Source organism: Aethalodelphis obliquidens, unplaced genomic scaffold, assembly GCF_003676395.1.
Source record: "Aethalodelphis obliquidens isolate GAN/ISIS:26980383/991018 unplaced genomic scaffold, ASM367639v1 scaffold16, whole genome shotgun sequence".
Taxonomy (NCBI): domain Eukaryota; kingdom Metazoa; phylum Chordata; class Mammalia; order Artiodactyla; family Delphinidae; genus Aethalodelphis; species Aethalodelphis obliquidens.
The window spans coordinates 22,906,891-22,927,257 of record NW_020837960.1 but is presented as its reverse complement, the minus strand read 5'-3'; the positions used below and the strand labels follow the sequence as shown (position 1 = coordinate 22,927,257).

Sequence of the window (20,367 nt, the reverse complement as noted above, 5' to 3'; positions counted from 1 at the left end):
AGATGTGTCTTTAACCAAAACATCTGCAATGCTGGCTTTCCTAGAAGATGAACTCATAAAATTCATAAGGAAAAAAATTAACCCACTTTTCATCTTGATGATGTAAATGAAGGTATTTATAGCGACAACATTGATGGCCTCTACAATCACTGCTTATTCTTTCTGTGAATTTGTTATCCCTCTTTCCTTCCCCCATTTCTGACTTCTTTCTTTGATCTGACAAGGGATAACAACACCCCCTCCTGCATCGCTTGAGTGGGTTGTAGCACAATATTGTCTATTTACTGGTGCCGTGATGCCCAATTGTCTTCAGATGAGGGAGGTTCAGGGTTCTTCTCCTAGGCAATTATTCTGAGACGTGATGGCAACAAATGATCAACAAAAGGGCTGATAAAGATTTCTTAAACCATCTTAATTTTCTCCCCTATAATTACTAGAAATTTTGCTGAGCTAGAAATGTTAACAAATTCAAAAGCCAAATTAAAATAGAAAGAAAAACCCTACATTTTAAATTATCGGAGTGAAAATACACATTAGGTATTATTTAACATTTAAAGAGTCATTTTGGAAACAACAAGAATATTATGATCCCTAAAACTAGTAAGAGTATAAGTTCAAATATATCTGTTAATGTGCTTCTCATCCACAGCAATAAGGCATGCATTGAGATGATTCAATGAATAACGTTTCTATATAGAAATTGGTATCAAGGAAATTAATGACACATTTAATTTTGATAAGTGAATGAATCTTTAATTTAGGTTTATCTTTTCTCCCAATTACTGCAATCCTTAGCTAGTCCATGGTCATCAATCATCCACAGAGAAGCATAAATAATTCAGTTAGTCAAAGAGGGATGTGTGTCATTTATGTGAGATATGCTTTTTCCCCTCGTTGTGTTATTTTTATTGTGTGGTGCTGAGAATGCTAATTATTGATTTTCAGAAATTAACAGAAAATGCTTTTACAAGCATCTAAAGTCATATTTTACACAAGGAAGAAGGGTGAAAATTGCAGCCTGCTGTTTGTAATAGAAATAGCTGGAAGGGCTTTCCTTATCTTCTATTAACATAGATTTCAGTTATATTACACAGTTGTTACCTTAGCATAAATTAACAATTATTCAAAACATATTGCATGCTTCAGTTTGTTGAAGTGGATATTACTCAAGCTAAGTACATAAACATTTCAGTTAGATGTTTAGGACTCATTTTTAAGTGTTTTAAGCATATTGATAATGAGCCTATTTAAAGCCATTTGATCTCAATATAGTATATCTAAATTACTGTTTCCCATTTATGTCAAAATCAAAGAAGAGCATTTTGTTCTGCCAAATACATGCAATACTATTTTTAATTTGAATTTAGTTTAATAAAAGTGAATGATTTCATTTTGTAATGTTTATACCAGCACCTGGTGAACCTTTGTCTTGATATCTTCCCGCATACCAAATAAATCTATTTCAACTTTATTATTTTCTTTCCATAATCAGACACTCCAAGTGAACTTATTCCATGTAATGAAGAAAGGTCACCACCTGTACTACTGCTTCTCTCCCTCCCTCCCTCCCCCTCCACCACCACCCTCTCCTCAACCTCCTTCCCTCCTCCATTTCCTGAATCAGCCAGCATAGAGTTTGCTTTATATAAATTTATTCATCGAGGGAGAATTTGGCAGGGATATTGTACTGTTTCCTCTCACATATCATTAAGCATTTCTGGGCTGAGTCTTCTACTAAGTACTATTGAATGATCAACCCAAAAGTGGGCAAAGAACCAAAAACCTGGAAACATCCTTAAGATATCATCTGCTAAAACCCTTGCTTCCAGGTAGGTCAGTCTCTAAATCATCCAGAACAGAGTGTTTCAGTTTCTTTTTTCTTTTTTTGAGGATTAACAAGTATAGACTGTAAAAAGACTCCATGGCCTCCCCCAAGAAGCTTATGACAGTGTTTATCCCCCAGATATTCTAAATCCTCTACGAAAATGTCTCTTGCTTAGATGTAATCACCTTTTTGTCAGTCCTACCTGGAAATGAAGGAAAAGCTAACCAGCATTTTTCTTATATATTATACTTAATACCAATTCTAGTTGTATCAGTCAGGATCTCAGCACATTACCCTTTCAAAGGGATAATGAAGACCCCAAAAAAGATATCCAAATGGTCAAAAAGAACAGGGAAAGATTCTCAACATCACTAATCATTAGGGAAATGCAAATCAAAACCCCAGTGAGGTACCACTCACACCCATTAGGTTGGATACTGTCAAACAAACAAACAGACAATAGCAAGTGTTGGCAAGGATGTGGAGAAATTGGAACCTTTGTACACTACTGTAAGAATGTAAAATGGTGCAGCCTCTCTGGAAAACAGTATGGAGGTTCCTCAAAAACTTAAAAAGAGACCTACCATACGATCTAGCAATTTCACTCCTGGTTATATATGCAGAAGAATTGAAAGCAAGATTTCAAAGAAATATTTGTACACCCATGTTCACAGCAGCATTATTCACAATAGCCAAAGGGTAGAAGCAACCCAAGGGTCCATCAGCAGATGAATGGATAAAAAAATATGGCATAAACAGATAGTGGAATATTATTTCACCTTAAAAAGGAAGGAAATTCTGTCACATGCTGTAACAGGGATGAACCTTGAGGATGTTATGCTAAGTGAAATAAGCCTGTCACAACAAGACAAATTACTATATGATTCCAGGTACCTAGAATAGTCAAAATCATAGAGACAGAAAGCAGAAGGGTGGTTTCTGGGGTCTGGGGGAAGGTGAAATGAGCAGTTGTCTTATGGGTACAGAGTTTCAGTTTTTCAAGATAAAGAGAGTTCTAGAGATCGGTTGCACAATAATATGAATGTATTTAACACTACTGAACTGTACACTTAAAAATGGTTAAGATGGTAAATTTTATGTTGTAAAATTTTATGTGATAAATATTACCAAAATTCTAACAAATTTTAAAGGGATAATGAAGAGTTTAATAATAGTCCTATTTACAAAAATATGGGGCAGGATAAAGTGGATGACCAAGGGAAGGAGAAGCCTCCAGGGGTTAACATCTGGGTACCGCACCTAGGCCTGAGGGTATAGGGGCAGGGGGCTATTGCCAGAGCCTGGCAGGAGAAGTAGCCCTAGGTGGGTGGTCACCCATCAGGATCTGTGGCGTTAGGTAGAGAAATGCAACCCAGCCACTGCCAAACTATGACTGGGCAATGAGGGAACATACAATAAATACTTCGCCTTCCTATCTTTTGTCCTGACTTCTCAGTGGCTAAACCCAGTGGGAAGCCAGAGAGCAAGGGAGAACCAGTGATGCAGTCCCTGGAGACCATCTCCCAGGGGCAAGGATGCTGATCCAGCTCACTTCTCTGTTCCCCTGAGTTAGTCACCACTCTAGGAGGAGTATATAAGGCATCCAGGGGAGGAAAACCACTACCTGCTACATTAAAATACATCTACTTTTTCTACCTGACCTGACTTATTTTTAAGTAGAAAAATTGAGTGAGCTTGCCACCACTGGCACTGACCTAATATTTTTTTTTAATGTTCTAGACAGAGCTTTTTCTGTCTAGAGGATATGGTGCTTGTTTTTTCACATTCATTTGTTAAGTCAAATTATGTAATATCCTTATAATTCATCATTCCAAGGAGGAAGTAGGAATCAGCAGGAGGATGTCTCCTCTTTTTTTTTTTTTTTTTTTTTTTTTTGGTTTTATACCAAAAGAATAAAACCAAGCACTGAGGCAGATAAATGAGCAAACTAGAAACCCCCTTCCTCAAATATCATCTAACATAGTCTGATAATTAAAGCAAATGTGGTTCTTTTTTACTTGAGTCACCAAATATTTGTTTAAATATTCTCATAATTTTGCTAGTATAGGCTTAGCCTTAATGCAGTCAATTGTTAAAACAAAGGAAACACCTTGGTTCTTTTATTTTGTAGTTTCTATGAAAAACTAGAAGCAGTTGAATATAAAATAGCATTTTAATTTTTTATATAGTTAAATGTTTATAAGGCAAGAAATAATGAAGTTCAGGTAGCATTTGCTTGATTTATTTTGCTCCTGCTTTTCCAGCATTAAAAAGTAATGCTTATATGATCTCGTTTTATTACAATAATAAACCAGAAGCAAAAGCTTATCACTTAAAAATACATTCTGCCATTAAGCAATCTTTCTTTTTATTATTTCAGACTTCTCAAGATTCCGTATTTTTTCCTATTTGATATAGAATTGGTAGAATTGGAGGTAGAACAGAAGGGATAAAAATCACATATATTTTTAACTGTATGTCAAAGTTGTATTTTCTGGTCAAACAAAAAAAAAAGAATATCCACTCTCGAGCGTTAAAGTAAAATCATTCTAAGTAAGAGCTGTACACAGAGATACACACAGTACTAAGGAAATTTTTTTTGAAAATCTTTCTGTGTGTTCCCAAGCTTTTACTATTTTTTTTCTTCAATTTTCTGAAACTTGTCGATAATTGACTGGTAATTTGGACATAGTCTGACATTTTGCATTGTGGATAGCATAGCCTGTAGTACTTTATAAAATGCCGATATTTTGGAAAACTGTTTAAAAGATTGTACAGACCAAGAGAATTGGATGAAATAGGTCATTTGACAGCCTACCTTATTAGCTTCCTCACACTGTCTCTCTCATGGCACTTAGACCTGATGGCATTTCATCTGAAAAGCAATACTAAATTACATTTGCAAAAAAAGACTAGAAGTTGTAAAGATTCTATGGGAGAAAAATGTATCTGAGCTAAATTCACCTGCATTGAGGAAAAGAGGACATTAATCAAGTTTTTAGCTTGTGCATACAAGGGAAGGTGTAAATAGATAACTAGTCTAACACAGAGGGAAGGAGAAAGCACACTTGTTCACCTCATTTCTGTCTTTTAGAATATGTTGAATTTATCATTAATTTGAACATCGTTCTAAACTATGACTTAGCTGTCACCACATTTACTTTACCTTGGCTGTGAAGTCTTTTGTATTAATAGGCATACATATAACACACATACACCACAGCATGTTCACTTCCTTTTCTGAGAATTTAATCCCAAACTTGTATCTTTGTTCATAGAGGAGGTAGAACTTTCTTGCGAGGGAAGGTAAGAAGCGGGGCGGGGGGGGGGGGGGGGGGAAGCAATTAAACAAGAGCTGCAGCAGGTCAAAGAAACAAGGCGTATGTCAGAGCCATTGCGAACACATATGGCCTGTTTGTGCAAATTTAAAAAGCCACCCTCTTTAGAAGGATAATTACAAAAGGTGCTCCTTCCTCTGGCAATTAGGGTTGATTCTATCACTCATTTGTCCCCCAACTGGGCACCTTTGTATGTGACATCAATGACACAGCCATACACAGTGCCCCTGACCTGTGGGGAAGATGAAAAACTAGAGAGGGCTCCTTGAGAATAAGTGAGAAAAAGGAGAGCTGAATGAAGGCGTGGGTAATTTTGTAACTTGGCAGGTGGGTCCTGGAGGATTTTTCAAAGCGAGCCTAACAAGACTAAGGAAGGAGACAATCAGAAGGTAGGGAAGGGACAAGAGAGAAACTGTCCCTAATGGGAACTTTCCCTAGTAGGAGCTTTACATTACATATAAGCAGAAACTGAGTTGTGTGTCATATATGTGTATGAAATCTGAAAATCACATGTACTGTTCAATGTGCTTATATTGTTCTCCTAAGCATAATTCACTTCACATTTTCTTCACTTCTCTGCCTTCCCCTGCAAAATTCTGTGTTTTGGAACTTCCTCCAAGGTGTTAAAAAAAAACACCTTGGAGTGTTAAAAAAAAAAGTCTTTTTTTTTTCCCTCTAATTTTATAACCTACCTATTTCTTTTCCTTTTTTTTAAATTGAAGTATAGTTAATTTATAATGTTGCATTAGTTTCAGGTATATAGCAAAGTGATGCAGTTATATATACATGTATATATTTTTTCAGATTCTTTTCCATTATAGGTTATTATAAGATACTGAACGTAGTTCCCTGTGCTATACAGTAGGGCCTGTTGTTTATCTATTTTATACGTAGTAGTGTGTATCTGTTCATCCCAAACTCCTAATTTATCCCTCCCTCCCTTCACCTACCTATTTCTTGACAGATTTTAGCTGGGAAGAAAAATAAATGCTAAATACATGATGACGGCTTTAATTAAATATTCACAGAATAATTTTTATAAGAATAAGCAAGAATCGACACAACAATTAAAATTTAAATCTCTTGACTAACTTTCTCTCTGAAAAATTCCTGGTGAAGAAGTAAAGTGGTATTCTTTATAATAATTATCAGACACAAATGAGTTTGACATGTAAGAGTTTCAGCATATCAGTGCCCTAAAAGTCCACATAGTCTAAATCATTGCTCTGTTTACAACTTGACCTTTGCATTCTGCGTTCACAAATGCTTACAAATACTCAAAATCAGCACAACCACTTTGGAGAACAATTTAGCAGTAAAACTAAACATTCCTACCCTATGACTCAGCAACCCCATACCTAGGTATACACCCAGCAGAAATAACTACTCACCTCCCTCGAAAGACATGTACAAGTATTTTCTAAGCAATTTTATTCATAATAACCTGGAACTGTTAACAACCCAAATGTCCGTCAACAGGAGAATTGATATATTGTGGAAGATTAATACAATGGAATACTAAATAGCAAAAAAAAAAAAACCCGTTGACACACAACAACAAGGAAGTATGTCACAGACCTTATGTTAACCCCCCAAAAAAAAGGGTAAACACAAAAATATATATTTTACGATTCCATTCATCAAAGTTCAAGAACAGAAAAAATAGTCAGTGATGATAAACATCAAAATAGTGATCAGCTTGGCAGACGTTGAGGAGTGGGAAGAATTGGCTGGGAGGGGAAAGAGGGAATCTATGTACTCCCATGTAGCTGCTGCTCAGATCGAGATATGGAACCTGCCCATTTCATTCCAAAGCCCTGTCTTGATCTGGGTGGTGGTTATAAGGGGGAGAAAATACACACACACACATACACACACACGCACACATTCATCAACCTATACACCTAGGATTAGTGTACTTTATGAATTTGTCTTCCTTGAACCTCAAAAAAAAATAAATAGATAGCAAGTTCAGCAATCACAAAGGCCTAATGTTATTATGTAAGTATAAGCAGATCCATATTTTCATGTTATCCCACCAAAGAGCTGTCCACCAATGAATACATAGTCTTTCCCTTTATAAATCAGCAAAGGTTTTGTCAGTCACATGTTTTAAAATCTAGTGTTTAAAGCCTATTACTTATGTTAGATTTGTATGAAATATGTAAGACTTACAATATCGGTGACTATTATATGTAAAAAGTTACTGTAACTTATTGATTCTAAGATGTACATCATTGTGGTATCTCAAAACCCAGATCACAGTGTGTCTTACTTACCTTCAACGGTGCATCATTGTTTAATTGGCATCATTTTGTACTTCTTCATCGTATATAAAATAATGATGCTTCAATAATGGATAACATCTTAGATTCAATGAAGCAAGTTAGGTTTACAGACTTATTTCCCAAGGTTTACAACTCATGAGCTCCCACATACAATGTTAGTTCATCCTTTCTTCACTGGAAAGTGCAATAGATACATAAAGCAATAGATTTCTTGTAACTCAAACTAAAGTTTTGGTATTAGATTTTAAAAGGATTCACAAATGCTGATGTCTATAGAGGTCAGACAGGGAATAAACTAGTGAAGCTGGCCAGATGGCAGTGCATGCATGGGTCACATGAGTGGTGGGTGTTAAAAAAGAGTCTGTGCTCCTGACGAGTGTTGCCATGAAGGAATACTAATGAGGTAATGTCAGATCTTCTGATTTTTTCTGAAAGAAGCCAGAAAATCCAAATTACTGTATGAAATTTCCCAACCTATAAATGTTGGCTCAAATAGAAACCATGTCTGTGAGCTGAATCTAGCCCATGGGATGCCTATGTGTGACATCTGGCTGAATGTAAGCCCCTATGGCATCCTGGCTAGAATGCAACCTCTACGATAGCAGGAATCTCTATCTGTTTTGTTTGATGAGTATCAGAGATCTGTAGAAGGGTACCAGGTACTAGTAGGTACTCAATAAATATATGTTTTATGAATAACATTAAGACTCTCTGACACATGCAGAACAATATATAGAGAAATAGAAATACGTAGAATTTTCTAAGATACCATTTCTGATAATACAGAAAGAATCCACCTTAAAATTAACTGTAAGTAGTTGTTTAGGTTTTTTTACTTGATATATTTGGAAAAATTGTATTAATGGAAAAATTCCACTATATGACAAAAAATTCCATATAGCAAAAACTTGTTTTATGGTGTTATCCAGCTAATTTCTACTTAACCTTCAAACCTTAGCTCATGTTCTTTTTCTGGAAGTCCCTTTCCTAACAGCCCTGCTCTTCCTCCCCCATTCTCCACCTGAGTTTCAGTCCATTACTCCTCCGGGCTCCCTGGCCCTTTGGGCTGGCCTCCCCCATGGTCCTACCTACCATGTGCCCTGATGTCCTCATCTCATGTCCTTATGGGCTGAAAACTTCTGGAGGGCAGTCTGCTGTCTGATTTTATATCCCTTGGTGTGAAGTAAATATTCAACAAATGTTCGTTAACTGAATTGTTTTTGTGGTATTGAATTGTAAGAGAAAAGAACTCTGAAGTTTTCTCTGCTACTGTGCTTTTCTCTTTTCAGGCTACCTTTCAGTTTTACCCAAATACCCTACCATTTCCCCACTTCTGTATTCAAACATTTTTTGACTCTGTAGGACGAAATCACAGCCCTGACCTGCAGAGATTCTCAGTCTGAGCAAACAGACACACGTAAGGAATTATGTGTTGAATTCCACGATAAAGGGGAAAATATGCTGTGAGAATATGGAGGACATTGATTATGATTTAGGAGGGATTTCTGGGAAGGATTTAGAACCCTGCCCAAGGTTAGCATGAAGGGAGGCATTTTCTCCTCCATCATAACAACTACTCAGTTGCTGTGCGTCATAGGTTGCAGAATGGGTTGTGTATATCTCCGGGCATGCGCCCATACAAAGTACCTCTTTTTTTTTTTTTAATTTCTAAAAGGATTTAATATGTTTAAAGAAATGAAATAGGCAATCAAAAATATGAGCTGGTAACAGAGAGATGAAGCCATAAAAATTTATCAGTTTTTTTTTTCCTTTTCTGCTCTACAGTAGTTTTATTTGTATCTCTGTTCAAAGCCCAACCTCACATGGAAAACAATATCTTTCTCCTTGTCAGCATCACTTTTTTTAAAAATCAAAGTCTTCAAACATATACAAAAGTAGAGAGAATAATATAACATATAATAATATAACAAATATCCATTTGCCCGATAACAATAGTCAGCAGTAGTACCTCCCTTCTTAATGAAAAGGAAGACATTGATGACTTCCTAAAAGTGGGGGAGCACAGAAAGCATATGACAGGGGGAGCCAATCAGGAAAGTCAGTAGGTGCTCACTTCCCTTTCAAACATTTTAATAGACTTAGGGGAGACAGCATGCTTTTCCAGGATCGGAAAGACCTGTGCAATTTAAAATCAGAGGGCAAGGAATTATTAGAAAGCAGGACTACACAATAGCTAAAAGATAAATACTGGAATAAGAACCTTTAGGTAGATCACAGGAAGAGAGATTCAGTTTAGTCTTAAAATAAATAAATGTTGAATGTTGGGAATCGATTGTCTTAATGCAAGGGTGAGATTGAGCACAACTTGAAATTTACCCTGACGCCATTTGAGAGCCATTTAAGATATGTATGTGTGTGTATTGTGCCTCAGTCCAAAAGGATCAGAGGCAGGACCTCCTGAAGAGAACCGTACAGAAGATTTCTGGAAATTAAATCTGTTTCAGAACATTTTTTAATGTAATTTTGCTATTTCCCTTCCAGAAAAAAAGTCAAGCAAAACATGTTTGTTGATTGATTCTTTCTGTGAACATTTAAAGGTTACCTACTAAATGCAAGGCACTGATCTAGAGATTTAAATGTGTTTGATTTTACTTCTGTCTCCCTACCCCCAACCTGGTCCTCTATCTGGAGGAGGAAAAACACAAGCAATGGTATCTATTGCTAGAGAGATTTAGTTCATGATACATTAAGCTAGGTATTGGACATTTTCTAACTAGGGCAACTTTAACAATACAATGAGTACTTTTTTTGATTTTCAAATAATTCTCGTTTATTGTTCAGAATGTGAACCTAACCAGAAATGGTCTCTCCCCCCTTTCTAATCTTAAATCTTGCATTGGGGAGATAAAGTATAATGGTATCTATGTGAGTACAATTTAGTGAAATAGTCACACTTCGCATATGAGTGGACACATGCAAATAAATGTATACATTAAAACTGGACAGCACGTAAAGAGATTTAATAACTCGTCCTGTTGCCTCTACAAGTAAAAGAACCAAAGCTCCATTTATGCAATTGTTAAAATATGGCAGATAATGATGCATTCATGTTTAATATTGCTAATCAATTTGAAAATTCACATTTTTATTGATGAACATTTTCTTGAAATGCAGTCTAGGAGGACAGATTATTAAATTTAAAGACTTTATAAATAAGAATTGTAGATAGTGACGGGATTAGTAGCAGTGCTGTGTCGAGAGCCACCTACCACCTTACCTGACTCCCAAGCACTCAGCAATGACTTTCGAATTTCACTTTTATGTGCAACCACAGTGCACACAATTTTAGGGGGAAAATTAGCATGGTAACAGAGTAATAATCATAGTAAATATTGTGCTTCTCCTTGTTGACTTAAGTTACCTACTTACAATATTTCAGAAAAATATTTCTGTTAGTCTAGCTTAATATATTGAAAATTTTTCCCTGTAGAATTTATGTATAGAAGAAATACTTAAATCTCTTATAAGAGTATCTCTTTAACATACACACAAAAAAGGCATATTTTACACTCCAGACAGTCTGAGATCTAGAATTATTTTTATCTATTGGAAATCACAAAGTTCGTTAATATTTCCATCTGCATAGGTTTTAATGACATATTGCATAGGTCAGGATGCCCCAAGAATTATTTCCTCTTTGGGTTAGTTCTTTCTAAATTTTCAGGAAATTTTTGAGAGAAATGAATTCATACCTTATAAATAATATTCCAGGATTCATCTTAGAATAGCATAGCACACTAAAATGTATTTTTTGTAGTGAAAGTCTTACCATATTTGATTATTATACGAAAGTCTTAATGTTCTTTCTACTGATCGCCCTCTGAATTGATTAGAACACATGATTATTTGACTTTATTTTGTATCCTTAGTGGACTTTATGTCTCATTCTTTTTTTTCCCATTAAGATTCCAGAAGCTTATTTCATTAGAGATCCCCATACGTTCCTTCTTACAAAGGACTTTATTAAGGTATATGTGTTGTATTTAGTGTTCAGAGTGTTCTTTGGTCTCTAGCTGCATGCATGCACTCACAGGATAACATTTCCACATTTAACCCCTGCTTCTAAATAAGAATAGTGACTTGGTTAATGGAAGCATGTTTGGAAGGAGAAGCAAAGCTTGTCTACAAAATACTAACAGTTGGATGATTTTGCACCCTGCGAGAAGAGCACCCGGTGAATATTCTGGACTTTTTTCATGGCTGACTTGGGATACACTTGCGTTGTCAGAGTGTGTTGACCTCTCTCGTTGATGCATATTGATTATGACAATTACTCTCCTTCCCCTGCAGGCCATGGAGGCACAGATACAGAACTTTGGACAAACGCCATCTCAGTTGCTTATTGAGCCACATCCGCCTCGGAGCTCTGCCATGCACCTGGTAAGACATAGCAGCTTGCGGAACATTTTGGACCTGAGTATAGATCAAATAAAATAGTGATTTTTAGCAGCATTTTAAAAGGCTCTTCACTTTATTGGCTAACTCTTCAGCCTCAGTATATACTGATTACCCGAGGGAGAAACAGAGAAAGGAGTAGAGTTCTTACCTTTAAGTTTGGCTTCAACTAGCCCAATTTTGGATTCACAAAAATAGCCATCCTCTCTGACTATATATGCATCTACATAAACTCCTTCATACATATACAGGCTTACAGACACACACCAGCACCAAAATTAGATTACGTTTACAAATTAGAATGTAAATATAATATAAACACAATATGATGCTGCCTAATTTAATCTTTTTGGGCAAGGTGGGGTAGGGGAAGTAGTTCATGAGAAAAGGAAAGAAATATAATTTACAGCCACTTCAGGGAGGCTCTAGAGAAGAGGGGTTAAGAATAAAGGAAGCAGCCGCATAGCACGGGGAGATCAGCTCGGTGCTTTGTGACCGCCTGGAGGGGTGGGATAGGGAGGGTGGGAGGGAGGGAGACGCAAGAGGGAAGAGATATGGGAACATATATATATGGATAACTGATTCATTTTGTTATAAAGCAGAAACTAACACACCACTGTAAAGCAATTATACTCCAATAAAGATGTAAAAAAAAAAAAAAGAAAAGAATAAGGGCCTCAGAGCCAGACTTGTGTCAAACACCGTCTCTTGCCATGAACTAATGAATGAATTGGACGAGGTATTTAAGCTCTCTGTTTACATTTCAGCATCTGTAACTGGGGGTAAAAATAGTACCAACCCTGAAAATGTAATGACTCGATACTGAATATTGCACTTAGACCAGCCCCTGGCATACAAGTGCTCAGTAAATGGTAGCTGGTGTCAGCAGCCACAGCAGCTACTTACATTAAAAGGTTTATTCTCATTTTTCAAAGGAAAAGGTAATATTCTTTTCATTTTAATCTGAGTTTTAAAAATCAGTTTTCATAACAAAACAGTCCTTTTTTCAGTTTTTAGCAAATGGTGAACATTTCCCTCTTTATCTAATTTGAAGAAGGTAAATTTTTTTCCAAGAAACTACTTTAGAATTCACTTTTTAATTGTGACTTTCCACTAAGGTTTTACTAAAAAAAGAAAAAAAGTTTGAAGGTAAAAACCTGTTTGCAAAATGAATTACAGTTCATCAGTGTTTCTAGACAGTTATCAAGGCACCAGACACCCTAGTATTGGAATAAAATGCTCCTTAACATCGTCCATAATATATGTGTAAACAAATGTATCAGTTGTTATTTCCTCACGGAAGTATTGTTCACACCTTTCATTTGTTCTGTCAGTTACTTAGCAAGTTAGTATTGAGCCCCTTCTGTGTGCCAGGCACGACCTTAAGCACTGGCGACACAGAGGTAATACATCCTCTACACCTTCAAGGAATTGATAGTCGAACACCTACTGAAACACATAAATGAATGTGTGTGTTTGAAAACATTTCTTTTCCTCTGCAATAACTCATTTCAGCCCCCTTGATTAGTCACTAATGAACTCTGCTGCTTGAAGTGGGTCCTCGCGTGCGGCCAAGCAAAGAGGCTTTCACCACATGCGCTGCTCCCATCCAAACACCCAGACACAGTGTAGACGCGGAGCCTCCACACCTGAGATGAAGCGTTTTTAATAAACTGTCCAAGAGAATCTCTCTCACACTTTATTTTATGAAATGCTTTGGCAGAAGAGTTGTATTCCCCTGTTAGTTTTCTCTGTTTAATAATGATAATAAAAATATTTATCCTGGAGAAATGCCCAGTCAGAACTCATTACTTTCCTAGGGGAAATTGTTAGAGACTAAATTGGCATGGAACTGTTTATAAAGAAAATAAGCTTTTTAAGTTTGTGTAGCAGAGGATTCATATATGTGTGTATATATAATAGTGAACAATTACAAAACATGCATGAAAGCTAAATAATGGTTATTCCCAGCATCCCTATTTTGTGTCTTTTATGTAATCATGTTTATAGTATTTTACAGTACTAAATAGTAGTTCTTATAGTGTCTACTTTCTATCAAGTCATATGCTAGATGATTGAGAAACAAAGATTAAAAAAGAAAAGAGAGTGTTATCCCTCAGGAAGCTCACCATCCAGCAGGGGAAGGAGACCATAGTCATCAGAGCCGCAGCAGAAATGCACACACAGCGCTGACAAGGGAGGCTGTGATATTTTAATTATTTAGACTGTAGCCATGACCCCAGATCAACCAGGTAAAAAATGAAAGAATCAGTTCACTGCATATTTCATGTAAACAGTGTCAGTAACTGACTTGACTGATTTTTCCACCAAACTGATGTTGTAACTGCACTGAATAATTACGCTCCGTCATGTGGACGTATCTCCAACTCCTCACATCGTCTGGCGGTACCTAAATTGCGGCTGGTCTTTAATAAGCGGGTGTCCTCCCGGCGACTTCGAGGAGTCCCTGCTCGCTTCTCTGTGCCACCCTCTCAGACCAGAGTGCCGACTGCTCGGCTCTTGGTTTACGCCCTTGCTAGCCTGTGTTAATTTCATTCTCCCCCCGAGCTTTCACTAACTGTGTCATTCCTTTTGTTTTCTTTGCTCTCTTCCCTTTCTATTCAACAGTGTTTCCTTCCACAGAGTCCACTCATGTTTAAAGATCAGATGCAGCAGGATGTGATCATGGTGCTGAAGTTTCCATCAAATTCTCCAGTAACGCATGTGGCAGCCAACACGCTCCCCCACCTGACCATCCCTGCGGTGGTGACCGTGACCTGCAGCAGACTGTTTGCAGTGAACCGATGGCACAACACAGTGGGTATGTGTACCTAAGGGAGCCCCTTACTAACGGGTTCTTAGAAGCTGCGCTTCAGGTAGGGTAGGGTAGGCGTGCTGCGGGCTAGCAAGGGTGCCAGATGAGCTGCAGAAAGCGGCAGAGTACATAATTGCCGAACCTAACTGATTAACTCTTGTCTGTCTTATTCACTGCTGCTGTCTTTCAGTGCTGCACAGAATGCTTGGCTAATGGTTAAGTATCCAATAAGTACGTGACAAATTGAAGAAGTCCTGCAGATAATTCAGGTCCTCCCACCCTGCCCCACCAGGAGAAAAAAAAAAAACATTTTTATCCCATATTAAACAAAAGTGATTTTGAATCTAGATTTTCTAGATGATGGTTTCAAATCCTCTTTCTTCCACTTCATTAATTCATTTAGGAAATATCTGAATGACCACTTTGTGTCAGTGGTCCTGGGCACTGGGAGTACAACAGTGAACAAGACGAACAGCATGGCTCTCTCTGTGGAGCTTAGAGTCTTTGAGAAAAGACAAAATCTAAATTGTTCAGTGATTTCACGTGTGTTTTCTCCAAACTCATTCCTGAAGTTTCCAGCCAGTATATCTTGAAGTGATATAATTCTGTCATAAAAATTAGACATATTGATACTTATCTAGCCAGGACAGGAATGTATGTGACTAATTGGTTTAGCTGGCCCAGTTCATCACTTAAGATCTCCCTGGAAACCCAAGGATTCCCATGTCTCTAAGACTGAATGATGAGACACGCCGAATTCACCTGAATCTTTCTATTCTACTGACTTCTGCATCACTCTGAAAAACCAAACGACTTTTAGCTTAATCTCCTAAGAGTTTCTAAATGCCCCTATTTTATGGTTATTGGCGATATTTTCAACATGAGGTAGAACGACTTCCATTCAATCAGAAATATGCAGCAGACATCTTTTAAAAATAGGACTTTATTCACAGGAGTCTTAGCCTCTAGAAATGTTTTGCATTGAAAGAAACTATAAAGAATTGATCTTTCTTTAGAATTGTTTAAAAGTTTTATATGTTATATAACCCCATGTAAAAAATGATGACTAATGAATTCAGTCAAGCTCCAAATATTAATCCTCTGAAAGTAGCTTTTAGGTTAAGATTTTAGGTGTGGCTCAATTTTGTACCTTCAGTTGACTTGTCATCTGTTGAAAGAAGGCCCACTTAGATGGGATCCCCATCTTCCTCTCTGCCTTGACCCAGGTGGGCCTGTGCCCATACCCATCCCTACTTGTAGGCAAGACCTTTTCTTAGATTTCAGCTCTCTGATGGGTTCAAGAAATTTTGTAATCTTCCGCTTTATCTAGCTTTTTCTTCTTGTTAGGATAACACTCTTCCCAGCTTTCTCCATCTTAAGTGGAGACTAGCAGTCCCCATTGTGATGATTTTTTTTAAGACTGTCTACAAAAACATGTAGTGTGACTGAATCATTCTTGCAGTAATTTACCAAATAATTTTTAAGCAAATATATATATTGTATAATCATTATAAAACACTGCTTATTAGGAAATTCCTTTCTGAGAACTTTATGGTCATTTTCTCTTTTAATTAATCTTTAGGCCTCAGAGGAGCTCCAGGTTACTCCTTGGATCAAGCCCATCATCTTCCCATTGAAATGGATCCACTCATTGGTACGTTAGCAACAAAAATACATTTTCATGGATGCTGCCTCTCCACAGATACCTATGTGGCTATTTATCACAAATGATAGTTGAATAATAGTTTTTTCTGCCACAAATTAATGTGCAGATAACATCAGATTACCATCAAGGAGCTGTGCAAATCATAACATGCCATCTAAGAATTTGTTGGTATTAAAATAATTATTTGTGGCATTTTCTTGGTATTTTAGGAGGTCACTTAGGTTGGTTCTAAACAACGCAAATGATTCCAAACTGTTCTTTCTTTCAGCCTCAACTCTTCCTTAACAACTTTATATTATTTGAAATATATAAGGACTCAAAGCTATTACTAAAGAAAACTAATACTAAAGAATTTCTTTTCTGGAAATCTCCACTCACTAGAGCTAAACATTTTTTTGATTAAAGGTTTCATATGAATTGCAAACTTGGGAGCTATAACTATTTGCAGCAGATATTCCAAGTATTTTAAAATAATCACATACACATTTATTAGCTGTGTGATCCAGAGCAAGTTTCTTAATCTCTCTGGGCCTCAGTTTCATGTCTGCAAGATGGTTCCTAATCATATTTGTTCTGCCTGTCCTCATGGGATCTTATGAGAACTAAATTAGAAAAAAATTGAACATGATACGAAAAATTATAAAGCCATACACAAGTTACGGTATTTTTTTCTTAGATTAATCCACCCTACATCTTTGAACCCAGAAAGAGGATGAGGGACAGCCATTTGGGTTAGTTCCTTATACTCCAACACAAAATAGCACTTAACATTTCTTTGGGAGAATATACACTTAGGACAAGGAATATTTTTAGAGTTGAGGTCTAGCTGTTTCTCTGCTGAAAAGACATCGACAGTGTCACGTACAGCTGGAGTGTAACTATGGAAAAATTAATAGCTGTATTCTAATTAATCAAGGACCAATTACATAGTTTTCAAGTGACTCGGGATGTTTGCTTTTCTTTTCCTTTGCTGTTTTTAAAATTATTTTTTATTTTTTACCTTCTCTAGTAATTACTATTTTAGTGTTAGTAGATATCCACAAATAGTAGCACTTAGATTTAATTGGTGTTAGAAAGTGATGTTGATCTTCTACATCTGCATTTTCTGTTTAAGAATTCAGCCCAGGGATTTAGCCTGAAAGGACGGCGTGGCGTAAGGGACAGGCTGGCATACAGACAGGCACCAGGGAAATCAGATGGTGTGACTGAGTTTCTGACTTTATTCAGATTCAATCCCAGTGCTACCCACTGATTCTCTGCCTGTCTCTTTCCTCCCCAGTCCCTCTCCCATCTTTCTTATTCCTCTCCTCCCCTGCCAGACCATTCTGGAAAGGTTTCTGTTTGTTGACAATCCAGGTCTTTTAAGCTGCTGACCTAAAGTTCCCTGAGGGGCTGCCTACATAACAACACCCCTCCCACAAATCCCTACTTTCTTCTTTTCACGTGAATTGTAAATGCCATCAGAAAATGACAGATGGAGGCAAATATTAAGACATTTTTTTTCCTTATGTAACACACTTCATACAATATTTATTCCTCATTATTATTGAACTTGTTGGACACCAATGAACTTGTGCAGGGTGAACATCTATTGAATTTAGTGCATTTAAGTATTTTTATTATGTTGTAAATTCACATCTTGAATTCCTCATATCGGTGGAGAACTTAAATTTCCAACAAGTTTTTAATATATAATACAGTTCATAAATAATCACTGCTACTAAAGAGTTTACATTTCTCATGGGGAAATGTTAAAATCTTAATAATCTTATAGCCTTAAGAACCCATTTCTAGGTAAATGAAGCATAAAAGTATTCCTTCTATAAGTGGTTGGTGAAACTCTTGTGGAATCTTTCTTTAAAGTTCTTTTTCTATTTATATTTAGCCAATAACTCTGGTGTGAACAAACGGCAGATCACAGACCTTGTTGACCAGAGCATACAAATCAACGCCCATTGTTTTGTGGTCACAGCCGACAATCGCTATATTCTTATCTGTGGATTCTGGGATAAGAGCTTCAGAGTTTATTCTACAGAAACAGGTAAACTGAGCTATGAAATACCTTATCCTCTTCAAAATGCCAATTGTGACACCTAAAGCTTCATATGAAATCATACTTAATAACGTAGGCATTTTCATCTTGGGTGCCGAGATTCAAATTAAATGCTCACATTGTAAGTAAATGACTACTTATAATTTTATCCACTCTGAACTTCAGTGTGAGCTGAGCCCTGAGTTCATAGGACAACTGGCACTACAGTCCCCTTCCCACAAATCAGTCCAATAAAAGACCTTAAACCTCCCCTTAGTCTGGCCCAACCCTGAAAAAAAATCAAGATTGTGTTATTTTATGTTCTTTTCTTAAGAAGTCCCAAGTGACATTCTTGTATCACTTTTTCAGAAGCAATTCAAGAAACCAAATCCGTAGCTAGATTTCGTTACAAAATTACCTTGTAAGTTGGCGGATCTGTAGATTCACTTTTCACAAATCTAGTAAAGTTAAGCTTATTACCGTTTAAAGAAAAATAGCCAATGAATTTGACCTACCATTTCTGTGTTTCAGGGAAGCTAACTCAGATTGTATTTGGCCATTGGGATGTGGTGACGTGCTTGGCCAGGTCTGAGTCATACATAGGTGGGGACTGCTACATCGTGTCTGGGTCTCGAGATGCTACCCTGCTTCTCTGGTACTGGAGTGGGCGACACCATATCATAGGAGACAACCCGAACAGCAGTAAGTATTTGTCTAGAATTGTCCTACCAGACTAAGAACTCATTTAAACATGTTTTGCTCTTTTTAATTTTCCTAATAGTTTTTGCTGGTTTTGTAAGGGTTTTAAAATACGAGAGCTTAAGCAGCAAACCTCTACGTTGGAATGTGGCTATATTCAAGGTGTACTAAAGAGCGACCACTATAGCCTTCAGCCTGAGGAAACTCCCAGATCCCCTCACATTGACCCTGTGCTCAGCAGCCCTTCCCCAGTCTCCAAATGTCCCCATCCTTCCAAAATTTCCTTCCGTGTCATCGGGTCCATTCAACTTCGTATGATTTCTCTCAGCTAAGTGTAGTCTCTCCCTTCTCTGAATTTCCATATGTTTTATTTGTGCCTCAAGAGGATACTTACTGCTTTCTACCATGGGGAGTAGTAAATATCTGTTTATTTATTTGACAATGACTGAATACCCCCTTCAGATTAGACCCTGGTGAGGCAAAGCTGAATAAGATGCTTTCTTTGCTTGGTATGATTCCTGAGTGTTTTTTATTCAAAAGTGCTCCCGAAAATATCCTGTAGGAGAAAAATGGGGGGACTCCAGAGTAAAACAATTTTAGAAAACACCACATATACTCTTACTTTCTATGTGAGCTCTGAAAGCCTTACACAAATAAAGCTGTTGACAACCCACAGTTTCTCAAACATGTTTTCCATGGAACATTGTGTTCGTGGAAGAGCAGTTACTATTCCTTGGAGCTGCTATTCCGAGGAAACACTGAGGTGGACCATAAGTCCCTCTCTCTGCATCTTAAGTCTCTGGTTCCTGGCATAGTTGCACAAATAATAGGTTTTCAATAAATATCGTTGAATGACTGAAGAACTGGATAAGACATTTCCTAGAAATAATTACTGTCTTTAATTACCAAGCTTTCAATATTTTACATACACATGTTTCCTGTAAAATAGAGAATGGTTTCTGTAAGGTGTTGATAATGGCAAGTACCTAAACCAGGATTATTCTAATTATGATTTGTACATTGGGCACAGCTTTAACAGTACTCTAAAATAAACTGAAACATGAGTTTGGGAATATTTGTGATGAAACAGAGATAGGAATTTTCCAGGAATGCTGTGCACCTGCCACTGAAATACTATAAAAGTAGAGAAGAAAAGACGTGTACAGGACGCTGTGTTGTAACTACATGGCTGGCCCCCTTCCAGCCTGTGAGAGAGCTGGGCATGGAAAGCTTCATATATATGTGTGTGTGTGTGTGTGTGTGTGTGTGTGTGTGTGTGTGTGTGTGT

General features: G+C 37.1%; 1 protein-coding gene across 4 annotated transcripts in view; it reads left to right on the top strand.

Annotated features, from left to right (window-relative positions):
* NBEA (neurobeachin) overlaps nucleotides 1-20,367 on the top strand; it is a 627,914-nt gene that overhangs the window by 593,106 nt on the left and 14,441 nt on the right. For 2 of the 4 annotated variants that reach the window (XM_027116522.1, XM_027116521.1), the window contains 6 exons: nucleotides 11,378-11,440; nucleotides 11,763-11,852; nucleotides 14,496-14,688; nucleotides 16,265-16,336; nucleotides 18,234-18,389; nucleotides 18,912-19,082. In XM_027116522.1, the coding sequence (XP_026972323.1) occupies nucleotides 11,378-11,440; nucleotides 11,763-11,852; nucleotides 14,496-14,688; nucleotides 16,265-16,336; nucleotides 18,234-18,389; nucleotides 18,912-19,082 (745 nt within the window). The remainder of the gene's footprint in view (nucleotides 1-11,377; nucleotides 11,441-11,762; nucleotides 11,853-14,495; nucleotides 14,689-16,264; nucleotides 16,337-18,233; nucleotides 18,390-18,911; nucleotides 19,083-20,367) is intronic. The other 2 variants (XM_027116524.1, XM_027116523.1) reach the window with 1 other exon arrangement.